The following is a 14,776-nucleotide window of genomic DNA, read 5'->3' as shown; positions in this document are numbered from 1 at the left end:
GCAGATCTTGGCAAGCTCGACCCCGACACTAGGAAAGCGGTTGAGGGTGCCGCAAGTAACTGCGAGATGGTCTGGCCGCTGAATAAAGGACTTGACCCTCCTCCGACGTGATCTACATACCTTATGCCGATGTATCTAGATGGGTCAGTTAAGGTTGAGCTTCAGTATGGGTTATATCGAGGAATGAGCACCGATACCTAGCGAGATTATCCTCAGAAACAACGCTTCTTGCCTTCTATCTTGTTTCGGTGTATAGTCCGGTGCAAACACACATAGAGCCCAACCTGGCGATACTGGAGTTCAGGAATAGGACTGCAACTAGGGACAGTAAGCCCGAAGCCTCTTTCACAGTCTACCAGCGCGAAGCTAAGTAAGCGCGTGACACCTCGCACCTTCCACATAGAGCAAGACACTGGCAAAAATGAGAATTTCTGTTCGACTTCCCGGAACGGAAGGCGCCAAACGAAGGTAGTTGCACATGGTCGGTATGGATAGAATAAGCTTGTTCTATGATATTAGGTATGTTCATTAATGTTACATTTACAGTACAAGACGGCAAGCGCCTACACCAAGGCACTGCAATACTAGCTAGACAGTCGGTCGCTTGAAAGGATGCGCTTCGGTGTTGCTAATTTGGTTAGTTAGTATGAATCCTTGTTGCATAGCGAAGGGAAACCAAGGGAGAGAGAGAGATAGAGGAGGGAGAGACATACAAGACATATTCATCCAAGCTGACTGTGTCCGGCTCCGAAAATATCAGATAGAAGTATTTGAGCGTCTCCGCCAGCCAGAAACTTTCCATGTAGTCTTGCTGGTCTGAGTGCACGTTTCGCACGTCATCAAGCACCGCGTGGCCGTACTGGGTTCGGCACATCTTGTCGATGTTCTTGAACATGCGCCATGCCGCGTCTTGCAGTGCTGGATCGCCTGTGATCCGGTACATGATGAATACGGATTCGATGGCCTCGGGTCTGGTGCGCGCGTCAGTTATGTGTATTTGCGGTCGTGTGCGAATGGGAGACATACCTTAGCTTGTATTCGCTGTCGCCGATGTTGGTCCACCCTGGTGGCAGACCCCGCTTGAGGATGTCCTTGCGCGCCTCTGCGTGAGGATCGTCCGATGTCACGCCTAGCTGGCGGTTGATGTCGTCGTACCATTTCTGCTCGTTCCAGGGGCAGTGGTCGCGGCTTTCGCAGACGCTCAGGTATAGATTCTCGGGCATGATTCCCGTGGGCATGCTGTCGTATGCCCAGATGCACCCGTCGGTGAGTTTCCGGGCAATGTCCAGTTCGTCAGGGCGGTTGAACACCTTTGCGCCGATGCCCACCATTCCGCCAATGTAGCACTTTAAGTGCTCTGCTTGGGGCACGAGGGCTTCCCGGCCTGGGGTATACGACGCGCGTATGTCGCCGGGGAACAGCACGTTCGTTCCGTCTTTCGTCATGGGCCGGAACAGGAGACGGTCGTTGATCGTCGTCATGGCGGCGTCGTACATATTGCGGTATTGGTCGGTGCGCCCCCCAAGGAGCATGTGCTCCTTGGGAAGATACTCGTATGTGGAGTCGCCCATCGCACCAACGCTATACCGGGGATCTTTATACACAAGGTCTTGGGCGTCGACCATGATCGGCCACAGGCCAGGAATGACGGTTTCTTTTTGTCCTTTTTCCAGATTATCGGTGATTCTCTGCGTGGCGTCAAAGTACTTTGGGTCGTTGGTAAGCTGCGTCATGCGGGTGAATTCCATATTGAGGGAACCCAGTTCGGCCAGCACGGTATACCGACTGGGTACAATGCCGCGTCCCTCGGCGGATCGAGTCCAGTCCCACCGGGCCTGCGGCATGCGGTTGCGCGTGTCGAAGGCGCTGTATAGGACCTCGGCGATTTCTGTTGCCTTCTTCAGCAATATCGGGTGCTTTCCTTGGGTCAGATCGTGCGCAGATAGGAGGCCCCCCAGGTATCGGATAGTGGTCTCGAACACATTGATATCCCCAGCATCGGTCACCGTAAAGTCAACCCGCTCGAGGCCTTCCAGCGCATCTTCCAGCTCATCAGTCAAGCCCATGATGACTAGCGAATCAAGCGCATCAACCAATGTGGCCGCCCACCCCGCAAAAGAGGTCCGATAAAGGCCACTCAGCGGCGACACCTCGTCTTTCAGCCACGCATTTTTTTTGTATCCTTTCCACGCGTGCTTGAAGGCATCCTTGACGGCCTCCTGACGCTTCACTCGCTTCCTGCGCGCCCACCAGGACTCCGTCTTGAAGTCATGCTGAATGCGCGGGATGGGCGACGGGGCCTCTGTGGGCATAGGAATGTACGATGTGACTGGATATTGCTCTGCATGCTTTGTCCAGCGGATCCGGTTGTCGGGACGGGCGTGAGCTGCGGGCTCTTCATACGTATCAAGAGAGCCGGAGTCGTCTGTTTCAACGTCTGCGGAGGTTTCCGCGTCAGGTGGTTGGAACGATAAGAAGGTGTATACAAGGAAAATGAGAACGAGGGTCGGGAGCACACAGCTCTTGCGAATGCAAAGCATGGTGCACAAGTGGGGTATCTTCAATTATAAGACTAGCTCCAAATCAAAGAGTGGAGTCAAAGGAAGGGATGAGCCAACGCAGCTCAAAATGTCACGGCAAAAAAGACAGCATCAAGGAACGTAAGGTCGCATGTTTGTAAAGGAAACACTTCATTTGAGAACACCGAAGATGTCAGGATACAAAGTAAACAGGGCCAGAGAAAAAGCTCCTTCTGATCAAGGGGCATACGCCATCGCACCAAAACTGTGGGGTCCCAAACAACAAACGGGCTGTACTTTAGACTCGGCGATCCATGCTGATCTAGACTCGCCATCGCTTGACTGCGCCAGTTGGTGGTGTCGAGGAATGTCGTAAGGGAACTCTAAAGGCTCCCAAGGCAATGATCAGCGGTAATTGCGCAGGAATCATCCTGCGGAGACAAAGGGGGTCGGCCAAGGACAGAGTGACCAGCAGTATGGAGATCGGAGACTTGTCAATATGAACTGTGATGGGCAGAGGACAGGGCATTGCGTAAGCTCCGTGGTCCCTGAGACCCAAGGTCCAATTGGTGTGGAGGACTGGTAGGGGCGGCTTGGAGTGGATCATTCTATTCTTACCCCATGGCTGTTTCACTTCAGCTTGGGGCGCTGAGCTTCATTTTAGCATTCGACGCCTCACGAAGTCTAGATCTGGTGGTAATTAGAGGGATCTAAAGGACCTCAGGTGAGGAATGCCAGCAATATGCAGGTATTTGGAGGATTCGTCTGATTGTTGGATGACAGAATAGATCGGGATCACATGGTCGGATGTTTGTATTGTTTGTTGTATCAGATACTGGTGCCTGGGGCAACAAGCAGCTTTCGCGGGACGGACTTGTATGACTTCAAGATAGAAATGCGACATGCCTCCATGCCACGTTATATTACCACTCTTTTGATTAACCAGTCTTGAACTGTTCATATTAGCCGCGGTGTCTACTTTTGCATTAGGTATTAACCTATACCCACAATACTACGCCTACTCTACTGAATCCCACAGAACGACTCGATGAATTAAGAGAACACCTCCCAGCTGGACCTTCAATCGCAGTCCACACATCCTTCGACCACACTCGTCCCCTCCTACCTACATCTGTCGAGCTACTCGCGATACCTTCACACCCGCCACAATGTCCACAACAGGGTAACCAAACCCCCAATCCCACCAACAAACCTCAAAAACTAACCTCAACAGGGTCTTCTTCATCCCCTCCAACCCGAACGCATCCACAGCCCTCGCAACAATCACAGAACGCCTCCACACAGCCCTCGCAGACAACCCCATCCCCATCGGCCGCTGGGCCCTCGAGCACAAGCTCATGCGCGACACCCCCTCCTGCCTCCCAGCCTCAGCATCGCAACACCGCCCCCAACACCCCCGCTACCTCCAATTCCTCTCCCTCTCCTACTCCCCGCACCACGGCTTCATCTACACCTCGCAGCCAGACGCGACCAACCCAACCAGCACAGCCAACACTCCCACCCCCACCCCCAGCGCTCCAACGCCCACTCCCACCCCTCACCCCCAACACCCGCACCACCCCGACCCAACAAAAGGCGCCCTCCTCCCCGTAATGACCACCCTCCCCCTCCCCTCGACAAGCACCCTCTTCAGCCACTTCGTCTACGCCTGCCAACCGTTCTGGTGCCACCGGCACACGGTCGCCGTCCCCGGCGGCACCGTCTACGACGTGGGCGACTTCCGCGTGCGCATCGGCGACGTGCGCCAGACGCAGCCGACGGCCCGTGTGCGCGGCACCGTCGTGGAGATCGAGTGGCGCGGGCCGTCGATCGTGTCGACTGTCGTTGCGCGGACGTCGCCATCGACCCCCGGGGGGTCCATGAAAGAAGAAGGCGCGGGGGATGGGCTGGTCACGGCGGAGGATATACAGGACAGCGATGTGGAGGCTGAGTACCGCGCCTGTGCGGCGCTGATTCGTGAGTTCTGGGCTAAGTTGGGGGTGGAGGGTGCTCGGGAGGCGATTCTTGTTCCGGGTGTTGGGACGGAGGTCGTGGGGAGGTTGCAGCGGTGGAGGAAGGGGTCGGTGGCTGTGTCTGGGGTGAGTGAGGAGGATCCGGATCCTGAGGCTGGGGTGGATGTTGCGAGGCAGTTTATGGAGATCTTCCGGTTTAATCGATGATTTTGTACGATTCTGATGATGGCGTTTCCGCGTATCTGTTTTACCTTGGCCTTACGTAGCTGTAATAGACTGGGGAGGACTGGAACTAATTGTCGGCTACGAGTAATCATTGGGACATGGGCTAAAACACGGTTCAATCGGAAATGCAGGGAGGTGGCAATATGGACATAGATAGATAAACAAACAAAACCCAGCCTGAAGACGGAGATGACGTCCACGTCATCGAGAGATGATCCAAACGAGAGATAAATTCCCTATCAGCCATTATGGGTCCCTCATCCGTCTCCAACACAAGAAGACAAGTCGCGTCCAAATGCAAGCCGTCCTGCCAAATCGCCAGCCAAAGGTAGACGAAGCGATCGAACGAGACGGTGCAAGATGAACACAGTCTTTACCCCCACTTCCACCGCTTCACTAACTTGACTGGTGCGTTTATTTTTGCATCATGAGCTGCACGAACTCGTTGTCTGCGACGCGTTAGTTTTAATGTTTTGACGCTCCTCCACGAGAACAAGAAGGGGGGAAGTACAGTCGATGCGGCCGTCGCCGTCCTGGTCGGCCTCGCGGATCATCTCGTCAACCTCGTCGTCGGTCAGCTTCTCGCCGATGGAGGTCATGACGTGGCGCAGCTCCGCGGCGGAGATGAAGCCGTTGTTGTCGCGATCGAAGACCTTGAACGCTTCCCGGATCTCCTCCTCCGAGTCGGTGTCCTTCATCTTACGAGCCATCATGGTGAGGAATTCAGGGAAATCGATGGTGCCGTTGTTGTCCGCGTCAACCTCGTTGATCATGTCCTGGAGTTCCGACTCGGAGGGGTTCTGGCCCAGCGACCGCATGACGGTGCCCAGCTCCTTGGTGGTGATTTGTCCTGCCGTACGTCAGATAAAAAGAAGTTCGCAAAGAAACGTGATCATCAGAATCGATCCACGCCGGTCGCATCGTCCAGACGGGGTACTAACCATCGCCATCCTTATCCTGTTACACGAGCAAAAGCGACCTGCGATCAGCGCCGTTCCATCTTCCGGTGCAGGACACCCCGAACGGAGGACTTACGAAGAGGGAGAAGGCCTCCTTGTACTCGGAGACTTGCTCCTCAGTGAGAGAATCGGCCTACAGAGAGCGATGTCAGCGACAGGGAATTTTGTGCAGATGGCGAGACCGATCTGCCCCGCAAAGTGGGGGGTATTTGCACGATTGGGTGGGAAGAGGGGAACATACCATGATGATAGATTAGATGGGAAAGGGGGAGGGGTTGAGGGATAAGGCGTGAGGGGAATAGGATGGGAAGGAAAATAAATAGAAGAGGGAGGACGGGAGTTGGTGAGGTTGAGTTTCAGTCGGGTAGTTTGGTGGTGAGGAGTTGGTAGTGGATGAGTAGGAGCCGCGATGGTTTAGTCTGTTATTTCGTTAGTGGGGGGGGTTAGGTCAGTCTGTGACTTTGTTAGGGGGGGGGGAGAAGAGAGGAGAAAACAGAGGGGAAAGAGGGAAAGGGGCAAAACCACAACAACGTTCCCGTCAGTCGGTTGACCACTGAGGAGGCAGCCTGATCAGGCGGTCACTCCCACCCGAAACAACGACCTGTTAAGCATCCCTCATGAAGAGACCTCGTCGTCCTTCAGCCGCACTGTACTATACGATGTAGGTACCAACCACAGTTGACTCCCAGGTTTCTTTTTTTTTTTGGACCACCCGAATGTGGATGCCTGCATGAGACAGATGATCAACGGTCACCCCATCGCTTGGACTGGTTGACTACCCAAAGGGAACCCTACAAGGCTGTATCTGCACGCGCTTGTATGCGTGGACGGATGACAGCTGACGACGCTTTATCCGGTTCTGTTGATAGGACAGGTAACCCATGGTACAGCATGTTTGTAGTCAGGAACATGACCCTTGGCATACATGTTGATAGATATACTGGGAAAATTGCATGGATTGACAGGAGTCTGTTCCATGATGCTCCGGGTGGGTTTTATTTCTCGTCCAAACAGCATGGGCCTTCATTCAATTCTCAAGTGTCTTCTTGGAATTCGTATGTCCTCATCTGGGTCTCAAAGCGCCTACCACAGTACATCTCTTCGTAATTCAGTTAGTGATGAAGAGATGATCTCGACGCTGAAGAAAACCGTCCTTCAGGTCCAGCCCATCCGGGCCGGTACCTAGACTAGTCGGCCAGTGGGGTCGATGTGGATGTGGCGCTGTATTTCAATAGTGAAATGTTTGGTCTGGACCCTAATAATATATGAGAGTGGGTGTTGAGAATAACGTGCGAGGAAGAGACAAGACAACATACATATGGACCAAGGTCCCTTCGACAGTCGATACCTAGAATGAACTGATGAGCCTGGATCAACCTGGATCAACCTGGATAAAGCCAGCATCAAACAAGATGAGTGAAGCCGTGTAAGATAACCAAACCAGTTGTGAGCTGGAAACAGTGTGGGGGAAGCCGGCAATTACAAGACTGTTACGGCCAGACCTTGGGCGGTCAACCATGCTTTACCCCGTCTGGAACCTCCTTTCACGTGGACCGAGATCCATCAAGCTTCCCGACGTGACAATAATAGTAAGGCTGCAGTACATCATTTCTTGCCAATGATATCAATTGACACTCATTGACAAGCGGCTGTACTGCATATCACTTCACCTCTCATTCTGTCTTCATTCAATTCGATCCCTGTGACCGGGTAGATCTCAACCCTGCCTTCCGATCTACCCAGCAATGATAAGGAGAGCCTAGGAACCTCCTCCGTCCGATCCCATCCGACCATCTATCCATCATGTGGAGAGATCGCACGAACCTGTACGACATTCCCCTTCTACAATTCCTATATATGGAAGAATCTAACGCAACGTGACCACAGCTATATCTCGTATCGCCAATCCTTTACACACCACCCAACCAAGAAGGTCCCATTCGGCCAATCCAGCAGCTTCTCCGATAGCACCTCCCACCCAGAAGAAAGCCGACGTCTGATCTCCGAGACAGGCGGATTCGAAGATGACGGCGACGCAATCATCGAGATGGACCTCTTGCCGCCGCGCTGGGTCGATGTGCAGGACGAAGTCACCGAGCTGCTAGCGGACATTGCGCAGAAGGCGTCCCATCTGGACAAACTGCACCAGAAGCACCTACTCCCCGGGTTTGGCGACGAGGACGCGCGCAAGCACGAAGAGAGCGCCATCGAGCAGTTCACTCAGGATATCACGACCGCTTTTCACGATTGTCAGCGCGCGGTGCAGAGGATCGAGGCTATGGTGCGCGAGGCGAAACAGCACGGCGGTGTCAGCAGCGGCGAGGAGACCATGGCCCGGAACCTGCAGATCTCACTCGCCTCGCGAGTCCAGGATGCGAGTGCACGATTCCGGAAGAAACAGAGCACATATCTAAAGAGTGAGCTATCACTATCCCGTCCACTTATCCACAGTCTGGGTTCAGCTGAACTAACACCCATTTTCTACTGCAGAACTCCGAGGCCTAGAGGGACTAGGCATACCCTCCATCGACCGCGTCCCGACCCCCGTCCACCAAAACCCCTACACCGACCCTTCCCTGATGGAATCCGACGCAGACAAATCCTTCTCCCAAACAACCCTCATGCAAACGTCCCAACGCCTGACGGGCCAAAACGACGAGGCAATCGTGCAGCGTGAGCGCGCAATCAACGACATCGCCAAGGGTATCATCGAGCTTTCCGACATCTTCCGCGAGCTGCAATCCATGGTCATCGACCAGGGGACAATGCTCGACCGGATCGACTACAACGTGGAGCGCATGGGGACGGAAGTTAAAGAGGCAGATAAGGAATTGAAAACGGTATGTTCCCCCAGTCCCCTACCATCGTGTAGAAACCACACCCACAACACCATCCACAAATAACTAACCAAGTGTACCCAACAACCAGGCAACAAACTACCAACGCCGCACCGTAAAGCGCAAAGTCCTCCTCCTTCTCACCCTCCTCGTCGTCGGCATGTTCATCCTCCTCCTCGTCAAACCGCGAGGAAGCGACTCTTCCTCTCCGCCGGAGCGGCGAAACGATCAACAGCCGTCCACCGCCGTTCCGCGGATGTCGATCTCTCGGCGCAGGAGACGGTCGCTGATGGGAACGAACACGATGCGCAAATGGATCGACCCTGATATAGATCGGTAGGCTTGTCGCTAGATAGGCTGAATAATACTGTAATGCATCTCAGTTTTCACGTATAGATGAAATTTTTACTAAAGAGATTTGTATCGCTTATATATATACCCAGTACTTCGTACAAATTCTTGTATACACATACATCAACCGTGGATTAATAGATCCGGTCTAATTTCTAGAGAGGCGGAAGATAATAAAGGGGTTAGTTTATTATAGAACATTCTCTCTCCAAACTCAAACATTAAATCAGGTTAACTAATACCCCCCTCCACCACCCTATTCCCACCGTTTCAACCGATACAAGTCTCGAAATGGGTCTCCGTAACGGTATTGCTGGCTGTCATTTAAAAGGACCAGACCCTCCAGCGACGATCATCCCCATTCTATTTTAAGCGCTACCTACCAAAAAGGAAACCCAATAATATATATCTGGCAGCTCCGCCGGTCAAACATCCGTCACACTCCGTAATAGGAGTAGACAAGACACCTGGTGTAGCTACGAACACACGGACGTTTCAATCCAGCGTAAATGTATTTTTTATCTATCAACACAAGTTATGGTAGAAGAGGAAGGAATAAATAAATAAGGGGGCAGAGAGGGTAAAAAGAGACAAGGGCGCCAGAAACCAGCGCAGGCAAGAACAAGACGGTGAAAATGGAAGGAAACTCAAAGGACCGGACTATTGGAAATACATATCTGAGCATCACCTATTTATGCACCAGGAACCATCAAAAGAAATTGTAGTGGGAAATGTTAGAAATAGTAAAGGGTGGAAAAAAAGACTTGAGAAATGCGACAATCGAGAGAGATTAATGAAGCGAAAATAAAGAAAAAATGAGAAAGGTATCAACCTCAAAATTAAACCCCACTGACTCCCGGCGCATTTTGATCCTTCTTCAAATCCATCAGCATCTCGCGGAATCGCTCCTTGCCCGAGCCGCTCGCGCCGCCGCGGCTGCCCTTGCCCGAGATGTCAACCAGCTTGGCGATGCGCTCCCAGCTGGTGCCGCCGGCGGAGGTATCTTCCCGGTTGGCGAGGAACTGCTCGGCGTCGGTGCGGGTCTGCGAGCGCAGCTTGTCGGCCTTGTTGTTGTAAGAGACGTAGAAATCGTCGATGTCCTCGTGGGCCTTCTTGACCGTCGCTTCCTTCTTCTCCTCGGAGAGCTCGACACGGCGGGCGATGTCGGCGTCGCGTCTCGCGCGCCATTCCCTGGTGCTATTAGTTCTCCGTCTGGTGCTGGACGAGGCTGTCGAAGCTTACTTCACAGGTTCGGGCTCCTCCTCGGGCTCCTGGTAGCTGGCGTAGCCGGAAGGCGGGAACGGCGCACCGGTGCCGGTGATGGTGCCGCCGGGGGCAACTTGCTGTGGTTCGTCTGTATAAGCAATTGTCACATCGTGGAGGGGATAGTCACAAGCATTGTACCTCGTTCTGTGTGTCGATGGCCGGGAACGACGACTCGAACCCGGAGACCTCCGCAGCCACGGGGCTGGCGTCCTCCGCTCCGCCCAGTAGGTTGTCATTGTCGTCCTTCACATCGGCAACGTGGTCTTGGGACGTAGCGAACTGCTCCGCATCTTCACCGAGGGCTGCCCGTTCGCGAGCGAGAAAGTCTTCGTTGTCCTCTGCGGTGTTGGTCTCGACGACTTCCGTCTGGCCTGGGATTCACGGGGTTACTGTCAGCGAGGCTGTTGGGTAGGTATGATGACGGGGGTTCATTCTGACCTGCAGAGAAGTCATCTAAGGAGGGGAAACGGTCGGCCATTGTAGTGGAAGGATGCGATTGAATGGAGATGTGGTGAGGTGGTTCTGGATATAGGAATAGGAGGGGGATCAGGGACGTCCAGCTGGCTTGTAGCGGAAGGAGGTGGCAGTAAGTGTAGAGTAAGCAACGGGGAGTTAGTTCTGCCACAGAAGGCGGTGAGCCCGAGCTTCCATTGACCGAGTTACCCCAGGAAACTGATCAACTTCACCTACAGCAATCGGCGATCTCGATACGTCTCACCTTTGATCCCATCCCCTGGGCGCGTAACTTTGGATTATATCCAGTCCTTATTTGATCTTGTAGAGATTGGGCTCATCTCCGCTTCACTATCCATTGGACACTGTCTGTCCTCCGATCCGACTCATCAGTGTCGTCCCATTGTGAAACTCAGCAATGGCGTATACGGACGACGCTGTCAAGGCAAAGCTCTCTGCGCTCAATGAGACGCAGGAGGGCATTGTTACTGTTGCGCAATGGGTTATGTTCCACAGGTTGTTCACCTTGCTACATCTGCCAGAATCGTGCTAATGGACCGCTTGATAGACGACATGCCGAACGAACCGCACAACTCTGGCTCCAGAAGCTACGCGACTCTCCGGCTCCCAAGCGACTCAACCTGATCTATCTCGCCAATGGTATTTTCTTCTAAAGTAATTGTCCGGACGAAACTAACCCAGACCAGAGGTTGCGCAGCAGTCACGGGCCCGTCGGAAGGAGGATTTCCTCATTGCCTTTTCGCCCGTAAGTACTCTCATATGGAAGAGTTGGGGCTCCGCTAATGGAGGCTAGATAATTGCGGAGGCGGTAGCGGCGGCATACAAGGGATCATCCAACGACATTCAGCAGAAAATTCGACGTGTGGTGGAAGTATGGCGACAGCGAGGCATCTTCGAGCCACCTATCCAGGAAGCAGTGGAAACGCGCATCGATGGTATGCACACCCAGCACCAATCTCTGTATCGCGGGCTTTTCTCACCCCAACAGATCTCGATAAATCTCGGTCAACTGGCAAGAAGCCGCCCCTCGGCGGCTCGCTCTTCTCCAGCCCATCCACCGGTTCCACTCCCTCCGAGCTCCAGCCTCTAGTCCCTCTCCAAGTTGCTCTGTCCAAAGCAGCCATGTCCTCCGGGGCCTCCTCCACAGCCGCCAACGCCGAGTATGAAAAGATGCATGACCGCAACACGCCCCTGCCCACACCGCCGGTGCACGCCGCGCGACTAAGCCAGCTCCTCAAGACACTCGCCAACGCAGAGAGCTCCGTCTCAGAGGTCATCAAGTCGCGCACAGCGCTAATCGAAGGCCTCGAGAAACTCCTCGAGACCAACCGCGGAGCTCTCTCCAAGGAGCAGTCGCTGGCGACGCAGCTCACAGAACGCATGGGCGAAACAGAGAGCAAGAAGCGCGAGGTCGAAGACGGCATCATGCGCGGCTTGGCCGCCCAACATCCACCCGCTATCCCCGGTGACGACGGCGCCGCTACGGATAACCTCCCCCGCCCGGAAGTGGAGGCGCTAACCCCACCCCCAGTGGAAGCCTTGACACCCGTCGGGTCACCCAAGCCCGAGGCGCAAGAAGCTACCGAACCGGGCCCGTTCAGCGGCGGGTTCACTCTATCCGGGTTCGAACACTCGGCCCCCCAGGACGTGACACTGCCTCATAATCTCCAGGAGAGTCTCAACGGGCTGCAGGCGAAGAAGCGCAAGGTCGACCACACCGAGGAGGACTACGCGCAGTTCGCTGGGGGAGATCTGGATGCTGACGTGGCTGAGTTGTTGAAGCAGGAGGGTGATGCCCAATAATAATTTCTATTGCCATGGACTCGTTGTCTAAGGATTGATGGTTATATTTATATCGTATTTGATATAGTGTTTTTACCCGAGCAATTGCATTTTATTGTAATCTAGGCTGTTTGACAAGTAATAGATTGGTAAAGATGGGCAAACATTTATAGATGGATATCAAATCGTTTATATTCCCTTCGCCTGAACTCCACAATATAGACCAGCTATATAAATCTATCATAACCATCATGCATACCCAAAACCAAAACCGAAACAAATCCCCCTCTAAAATGAGAGTAAAAAGAGAGAAAAAAAATCATGCAACCAAAAAACTCGCCAAACTACCCGCCGCCAACCCCCCAACCAACATCAAACTCATAAACCCACCCGCCGCCTCCCTCTCCCGCTCATCAACCCACACGCCAGCACCCATCATGCAGCTACTCGACAAAAAGCCATTCGTGGCGCCAAACAGCAACTGCACGATGACGAGGTAGAATGCGTCGCTGTTGAGGACAGCGCCTTGGCCGTCGACGTTGCAGAGGAGGTAGAGGGGGAGGAAGAGGATGCGGGCGAGGGCGAGGGTGAAGAGCGCGCGGGGGCGGTGCGCGAGGGTGGAGAGGGATGGGAGGAGGACGAGCATGCGGCCGGTGAGGTCGCCTGCGTTCCAGAAGAGGAAGGCGAGGGGGATGAAGATCTCGGGGCGGAGGGTGGTTGTGACGGGGAGAATGCGGGAGGTGTAGACGGGGAAGATCATGGTCACTGCGAAGCAGAGGAAGATGGAGGTGGAGAGGAGGCGGAGTTTGGTGAAAAGGGTTGTGAGGGGGATTTGGGTTTCAGTTTCGGGGGTTGTTGTGTCTGTCTCGGAGGGCAGGTCGGTGTAGTTGGGGATGGTTTGGGGTGACGGTGTGGTGTGATGGTGGAGGCGACGGCGGCGGACGAGAGAGAGGAACGAGACGAGCGCGAGCGATGAGACTGCTGTCGCTGTGAGGAAGTACCAGAATGCGGACTTGGATGCGGCGGAGCTGTTCTCTGGCGGCGGGGGCACAGGCTCGCTGTCTTGTTCGGTGGGGTCTCCGGTTTGGTTTGTGGTTCTTGGGACGGCCAGCACCGATACGATTTGTACGATGCAGGGCAGCACACCTGCGACGCCTTGGCCACCCATGATCGCCTGGGTGTACTCCTCGCGTCCGAAGCCAGCCACGTACGCAAAAACACCGTTCTGGTTGATACCGGTTGCCAGACTGGCGCCGCAGACCATGGTCATGAGGAAGGCGAAGTAGAAGCGGACGTCGGCGTCGCGGGCCACGACTGTCGAGACCGCCAACATGGTGAACACGACGACATTGATGAGGAGGGAGACGACGATGCGGCGGGGATAGGAGGCGCCGCGTTGTAGCCTGGCGAGGGTGTACGAGGAGCCCAGGTTGGTGATGGTCGAGACGGCAAGGATGGACGGCTGGTAGTTGGTTGCGGCCCAGGCATCCGCCTCAAACCGGTGATGGAAGTACGGGGACGCGGCGAGAAACATATTCCTATCGTTTGCTTTCTGTTAGACCGCGGTTTCTAGCTTTGGGCTACATGACATACCATGCCCAGAGCATAGACACTCCTAAGATGAGGAAGACGCCGTATTCGAATCGGGAGAAGCGGGGTTTGCGGCGCAAGATGGAGGGATCCTCATCGTGATCGACCGGCTCGTAGGCCGGGGGTGGATCAGACCATCTATTCAGGAGATTCATATTGACTGGACATTCAATTCAGAGCATCGCTGGAAGAAGGCCGAAGCTTGAGATGAAGTGGTTGTGGTGTTGTATCAGATCAAGTCACCTGAGTGAGTGCCAAGATAATTACGTCAGTTAGTTGATTAGTCAACTGGACTGCAGTGCACACAATTCGACACAATTTTGTGCAGACGACGGTGAGAGATAATTAAACTCATATTTACTTCTCTACCTACGGAGTAGTATATACGATATCATTGATATCTATCTGTGAAAGAACACCGCTTTGTATGAGCCTGGATTCGATGAGATACTCCCAGCACCCGTTAGGTCATCTGACAGCGGAACCACAGAAGCCCTCCAGAAGGACATAACCATGCGGTTGGAAGAATATAACCACGGATCAGTGAACCATAGCCATGGGTTGGACGGTTTGTTTATTTACGCCGAAAATTTCCTCCTCTGAGAGGATTGGAAGAAACCATGCTCGGCAAAAATAACCTCAGATACTAGAGCAAGATCACCAAAGTTGTAGGACGAATTTTATCGTCCATTACCCAGGTTTAGCCAGACCGTCCGAGAATATTATTCGATCCTCAGCAGCCCTGACATTTAGAGTATGATTGGCAGTCAATCACCCCTCTCCGGTGTGATTCGTGTCGC

The 14,776-nt window shown here is 53.8% G+C and overlaps 7 protein-coding genes across 7 annotated transcripts; 3 read left to right on the top strand and 4 right to left on the bottom strand.

Moving 5' to 3' along the window:
* Positions 1–496: 496 nt before the first annotated feature.
* BDW47DRAFT_105435 (glycoside hydrolase family 47 protein) lies at positions 497–2,977 on the bottom strand. The gene is made up of 3 exons (XM_024812570.1): positions 1,027–2,977; positions 714–971; positions 497–628 (listed from the first exon to the last, which is right to left on the bottom strand). The coding sequence occupies exons 1-3, from the start codon at positions 2,538–2,540 to the stop codon at positions 589–591; spliced, it is 1,812 nt and encodes a 603-aa protein (XP_024672186.1). The 5' UTR covers positions 2,541–2,977; the 3' UTR covers positions 497–588.
* A 711-nt stretch (positions 2,978–3,688) lies between these two features.
* Positions 3,689–4,699, top strand: BDW47DRAFT_125608 (uncharacterized protein; the record flags this gene model as incomplete). The annotated part of the gene is made up of 2 exons (XM_024816413.1): positions 3,689–3,702; positions 3,754–4,699. The coding sequence occupies 2 exons, from the start codon at positions 3,689–3,691 to the stop codon at positions 4,697–4,699; spliced, it is 960 nt and encodes a 319-aa protein (XP_024672185.1).
* Positions 4,700–4,812: 113 nt separating this feature from the next.
* BDW47DRAFT_105432 (calmodulin) lies at positions 4,813–6,125 on the bottom strand. The gene is made up of 5 exons (XM_024812569.1): positions 5,918–6,125; positions 5,753–5,809; positions 5,659–5,674; positions 5,229–5,567; positions 4,813–5,166 (listed from the first exon to the last, which is right to left on the bottom strand). Exons 1-5 carry the CDS (start codon positions 5,918–5,920, stop codon positions 5,132–5,134), a joined length of 450 nt encoding a protein of 149 aa, XP_024672184.1. The 5' UTR covers positions 5,921–6,125; the 3' UTR covers positions 4,813–5,131.
* A 1,100-nt stretch (positions 6,126–7,225) lies between these two features.
* Positions 7,226–8,872, top strand: BDW47DRAFT_29339 (t-SNARE syntaxin TLG2). The gene is made up of 4 exons (XM_024818680.1): positions 7,226–7,502; positions 7,564–8,093; positions 8,167–8,516; positions 8,605–8,872. The coding sequence occupies exons 1-4, from the start codon at positions 7,480–7,482 to the stop codon at positions 8,851–8,853; spliced, it is 1,152 nt and encodes a 383-aa protein (XP_024672183.1). The 5' UTR covers positions 7,226–7,479; the 3' UTR covers positions 8,854–8,872.
* Positions 8,873–9,356: 484 nt separating this feature from the next.
* On the bottom strand, positions 9,357–10,691 carry BDW47DRAFT_29297 (clathrin light chain CLC1). The gene is made up of 4 exons (XM_024818679.1): positions 10,569–10,691; positions 10,269–10,501; positions 10,107–10,207; positions 9,357–10,055 (listed from the first exon to the last, which is right to left on the bottom strand). Exons 1-4 carry the CDS (start codon positions 10,606–10,608, stop codon positions 9,704–9,706), a joined length of 726 nt encoding a protein of 241 aa, XP_024672182.1. The 5' UTR covers positions 10,609–10,691; the 3' UTR covers positions 9,357–9,703.
* Positions 10,692–10,848: 157 nt separating this feature from the next.
* On the top strand, positions 10,849–12,509 carry BDW47DRAFT_105429 (CTD-interacting domain-containing protein). The gene is made up of 5 exons (XM_024812568.1): positions 10,849–11,099; positions 11,152–11,243; positions 11,291–11,349; positions 11,398–11,539; positions 11,593–12,509. The coding sequence occupies exons 1-5, from the start codon at positions 11,002–11,004 to the stop codon at positions 12,405–12,407; spliced, it is 1,206 nt and encodes a 401-aa protein (XP_024672181.1). The 5' UTR covers positions 10,849–11,001; the 3' UTR covers positions 12,408–12,509.
* Positions 12,510–12,705: 196 nt separating this feature from the next.
* On the bottom strand, positions 12,706–14,131 carry BDW47DRAFT_125603 (nucleoside transmembrane transporter FUN26; the record flags this gene model as incomplete). The annotated part of the gene is made up of 2 exons (XM_024816412.1): positions 12,706–13,924; positions 13,980–14,131. 2 exons carry the CDS (start codon positions 14,129–14,131, stop codon positions 12,706–12,708), a joined length of 1,371 nt encoding a protein of 456 aa, XP_024672180.1.
* Positions 14,132–14,776: the final 645 nt, after the last annotated feature.

This window comes from Aspergillus candidus (assembly GCF_002847045.1).
Source record: "Aspergillus candidus strain CBS 102.13 unplaced genomic scaffold BDW47scaffold_21, whole genome shotgun sequence".
NCBI lineage: Eukaryota > Fungi > Ascomycota > Eurotiomycetes > Eurotiales > Aspergillaceae > Aspergillus > Aspergillus candidus.
This window is presented reverse-complemented; position numbering and strand designations above follow the sequence as displayed.

Excerpts from the sequence above, each read along its gene's own strand:
- BDW47DRAFT_105435 (XM_024812570.1), bottom strand. The coding sequence starts at position 2,540 with ATGCTTTGCATTCGCAAGAGCTGTGTGCTCCCGACCCTCGTTCTCATT. Across the intron at positions 972-1,026 it reads GACAGCGAATACAAGCTAAG|ACCCGAGGCCATCGAATCCG; the intron begins GTATGTCTCCCA and ends CGCGCGCACCAG. Across the intron at positions 629-713 it reads AGCTTGGATGAATATGTCTT|CAACACCGAAGCGCATCCTT; the intron begins GTATGTCTCTCC and ends TAACCAAATTAG.
- BDW47DRAFT_105432 (XM_024812569.1), bottom strand. Across the intron at positions 5,167-5,228 it reads CGGCGACGGCCGCATCGACT|ACAACGAGTTCGTGCAGCTC; the intron begins GTACTTCCCCCC and ends AACGCGTCGCAG.
- BDW47DRAFT_29339 (XM_024818680.1), top strand. The coding sequence starts at position 7,480 with ATGTGGAGAGATCGCACGAACCT. Across the intron at positions 7,503-7,563 it reads TGGAGAGATCGCACGAACCT|CTATATCTCGTATCGCCAAT; the intron begins GTACGACATTCC and ends ACGTGACCACAG. Across the intron at positions 8,094-8,166 it reads ACAGAGCACATATCTAAAGA|AACTCCGAGGCCTAGAGGGA; the intron begins GTGAGCTATCAC and ends TTTCTACTGCAG.
- BDW47DRAFT_29297 (XM_024818679.1), bottom strand. The coding sequence starts at position 10,608 with ATGGCCGACCGTTTCCCCTCCTTAGATGACTTCTCTGCAG. Across the intron at positions 10,502-10,568 it reads CTTAGATGACTTCTCTGCAG|GCCAGACGGAAGTCGTCGAG; the intron begins GTCAGAATGAAC and ends CGTGAATCCCAG. Across the intron at positions 10,208-10,268 it reads CCATCGACACACAGAACGAG|CAAGTTGCCCCCGGCGGCAC; the intron begins GTACAATGCTTG and ends GACGAACCACAG.
- BDW47DRAFT_105429 (XM_024812568.1), top strand. The coding sequence starts at position 11,002 with ATGGCGTATACGGACGACGCTGTCAAGGCAAAGCTCTCTGCGCTCAAT. Across the intron at positions 11,244-11,290 it reads CCTGATCTATCTCGCCAATG|AGGTTGCGCAGCAGTCACGG; the intron begins GTATTTTCTTCT and ends AACCCAGACCAG. Across the intron at positions 11,350-11,397 it reads TCCTCATTGCCTTTTCGCCC|ATAATTGCGGAGGCGGTAGC; the intron begins GTAAGTACTCTC and ends AATGGAGGCTAG.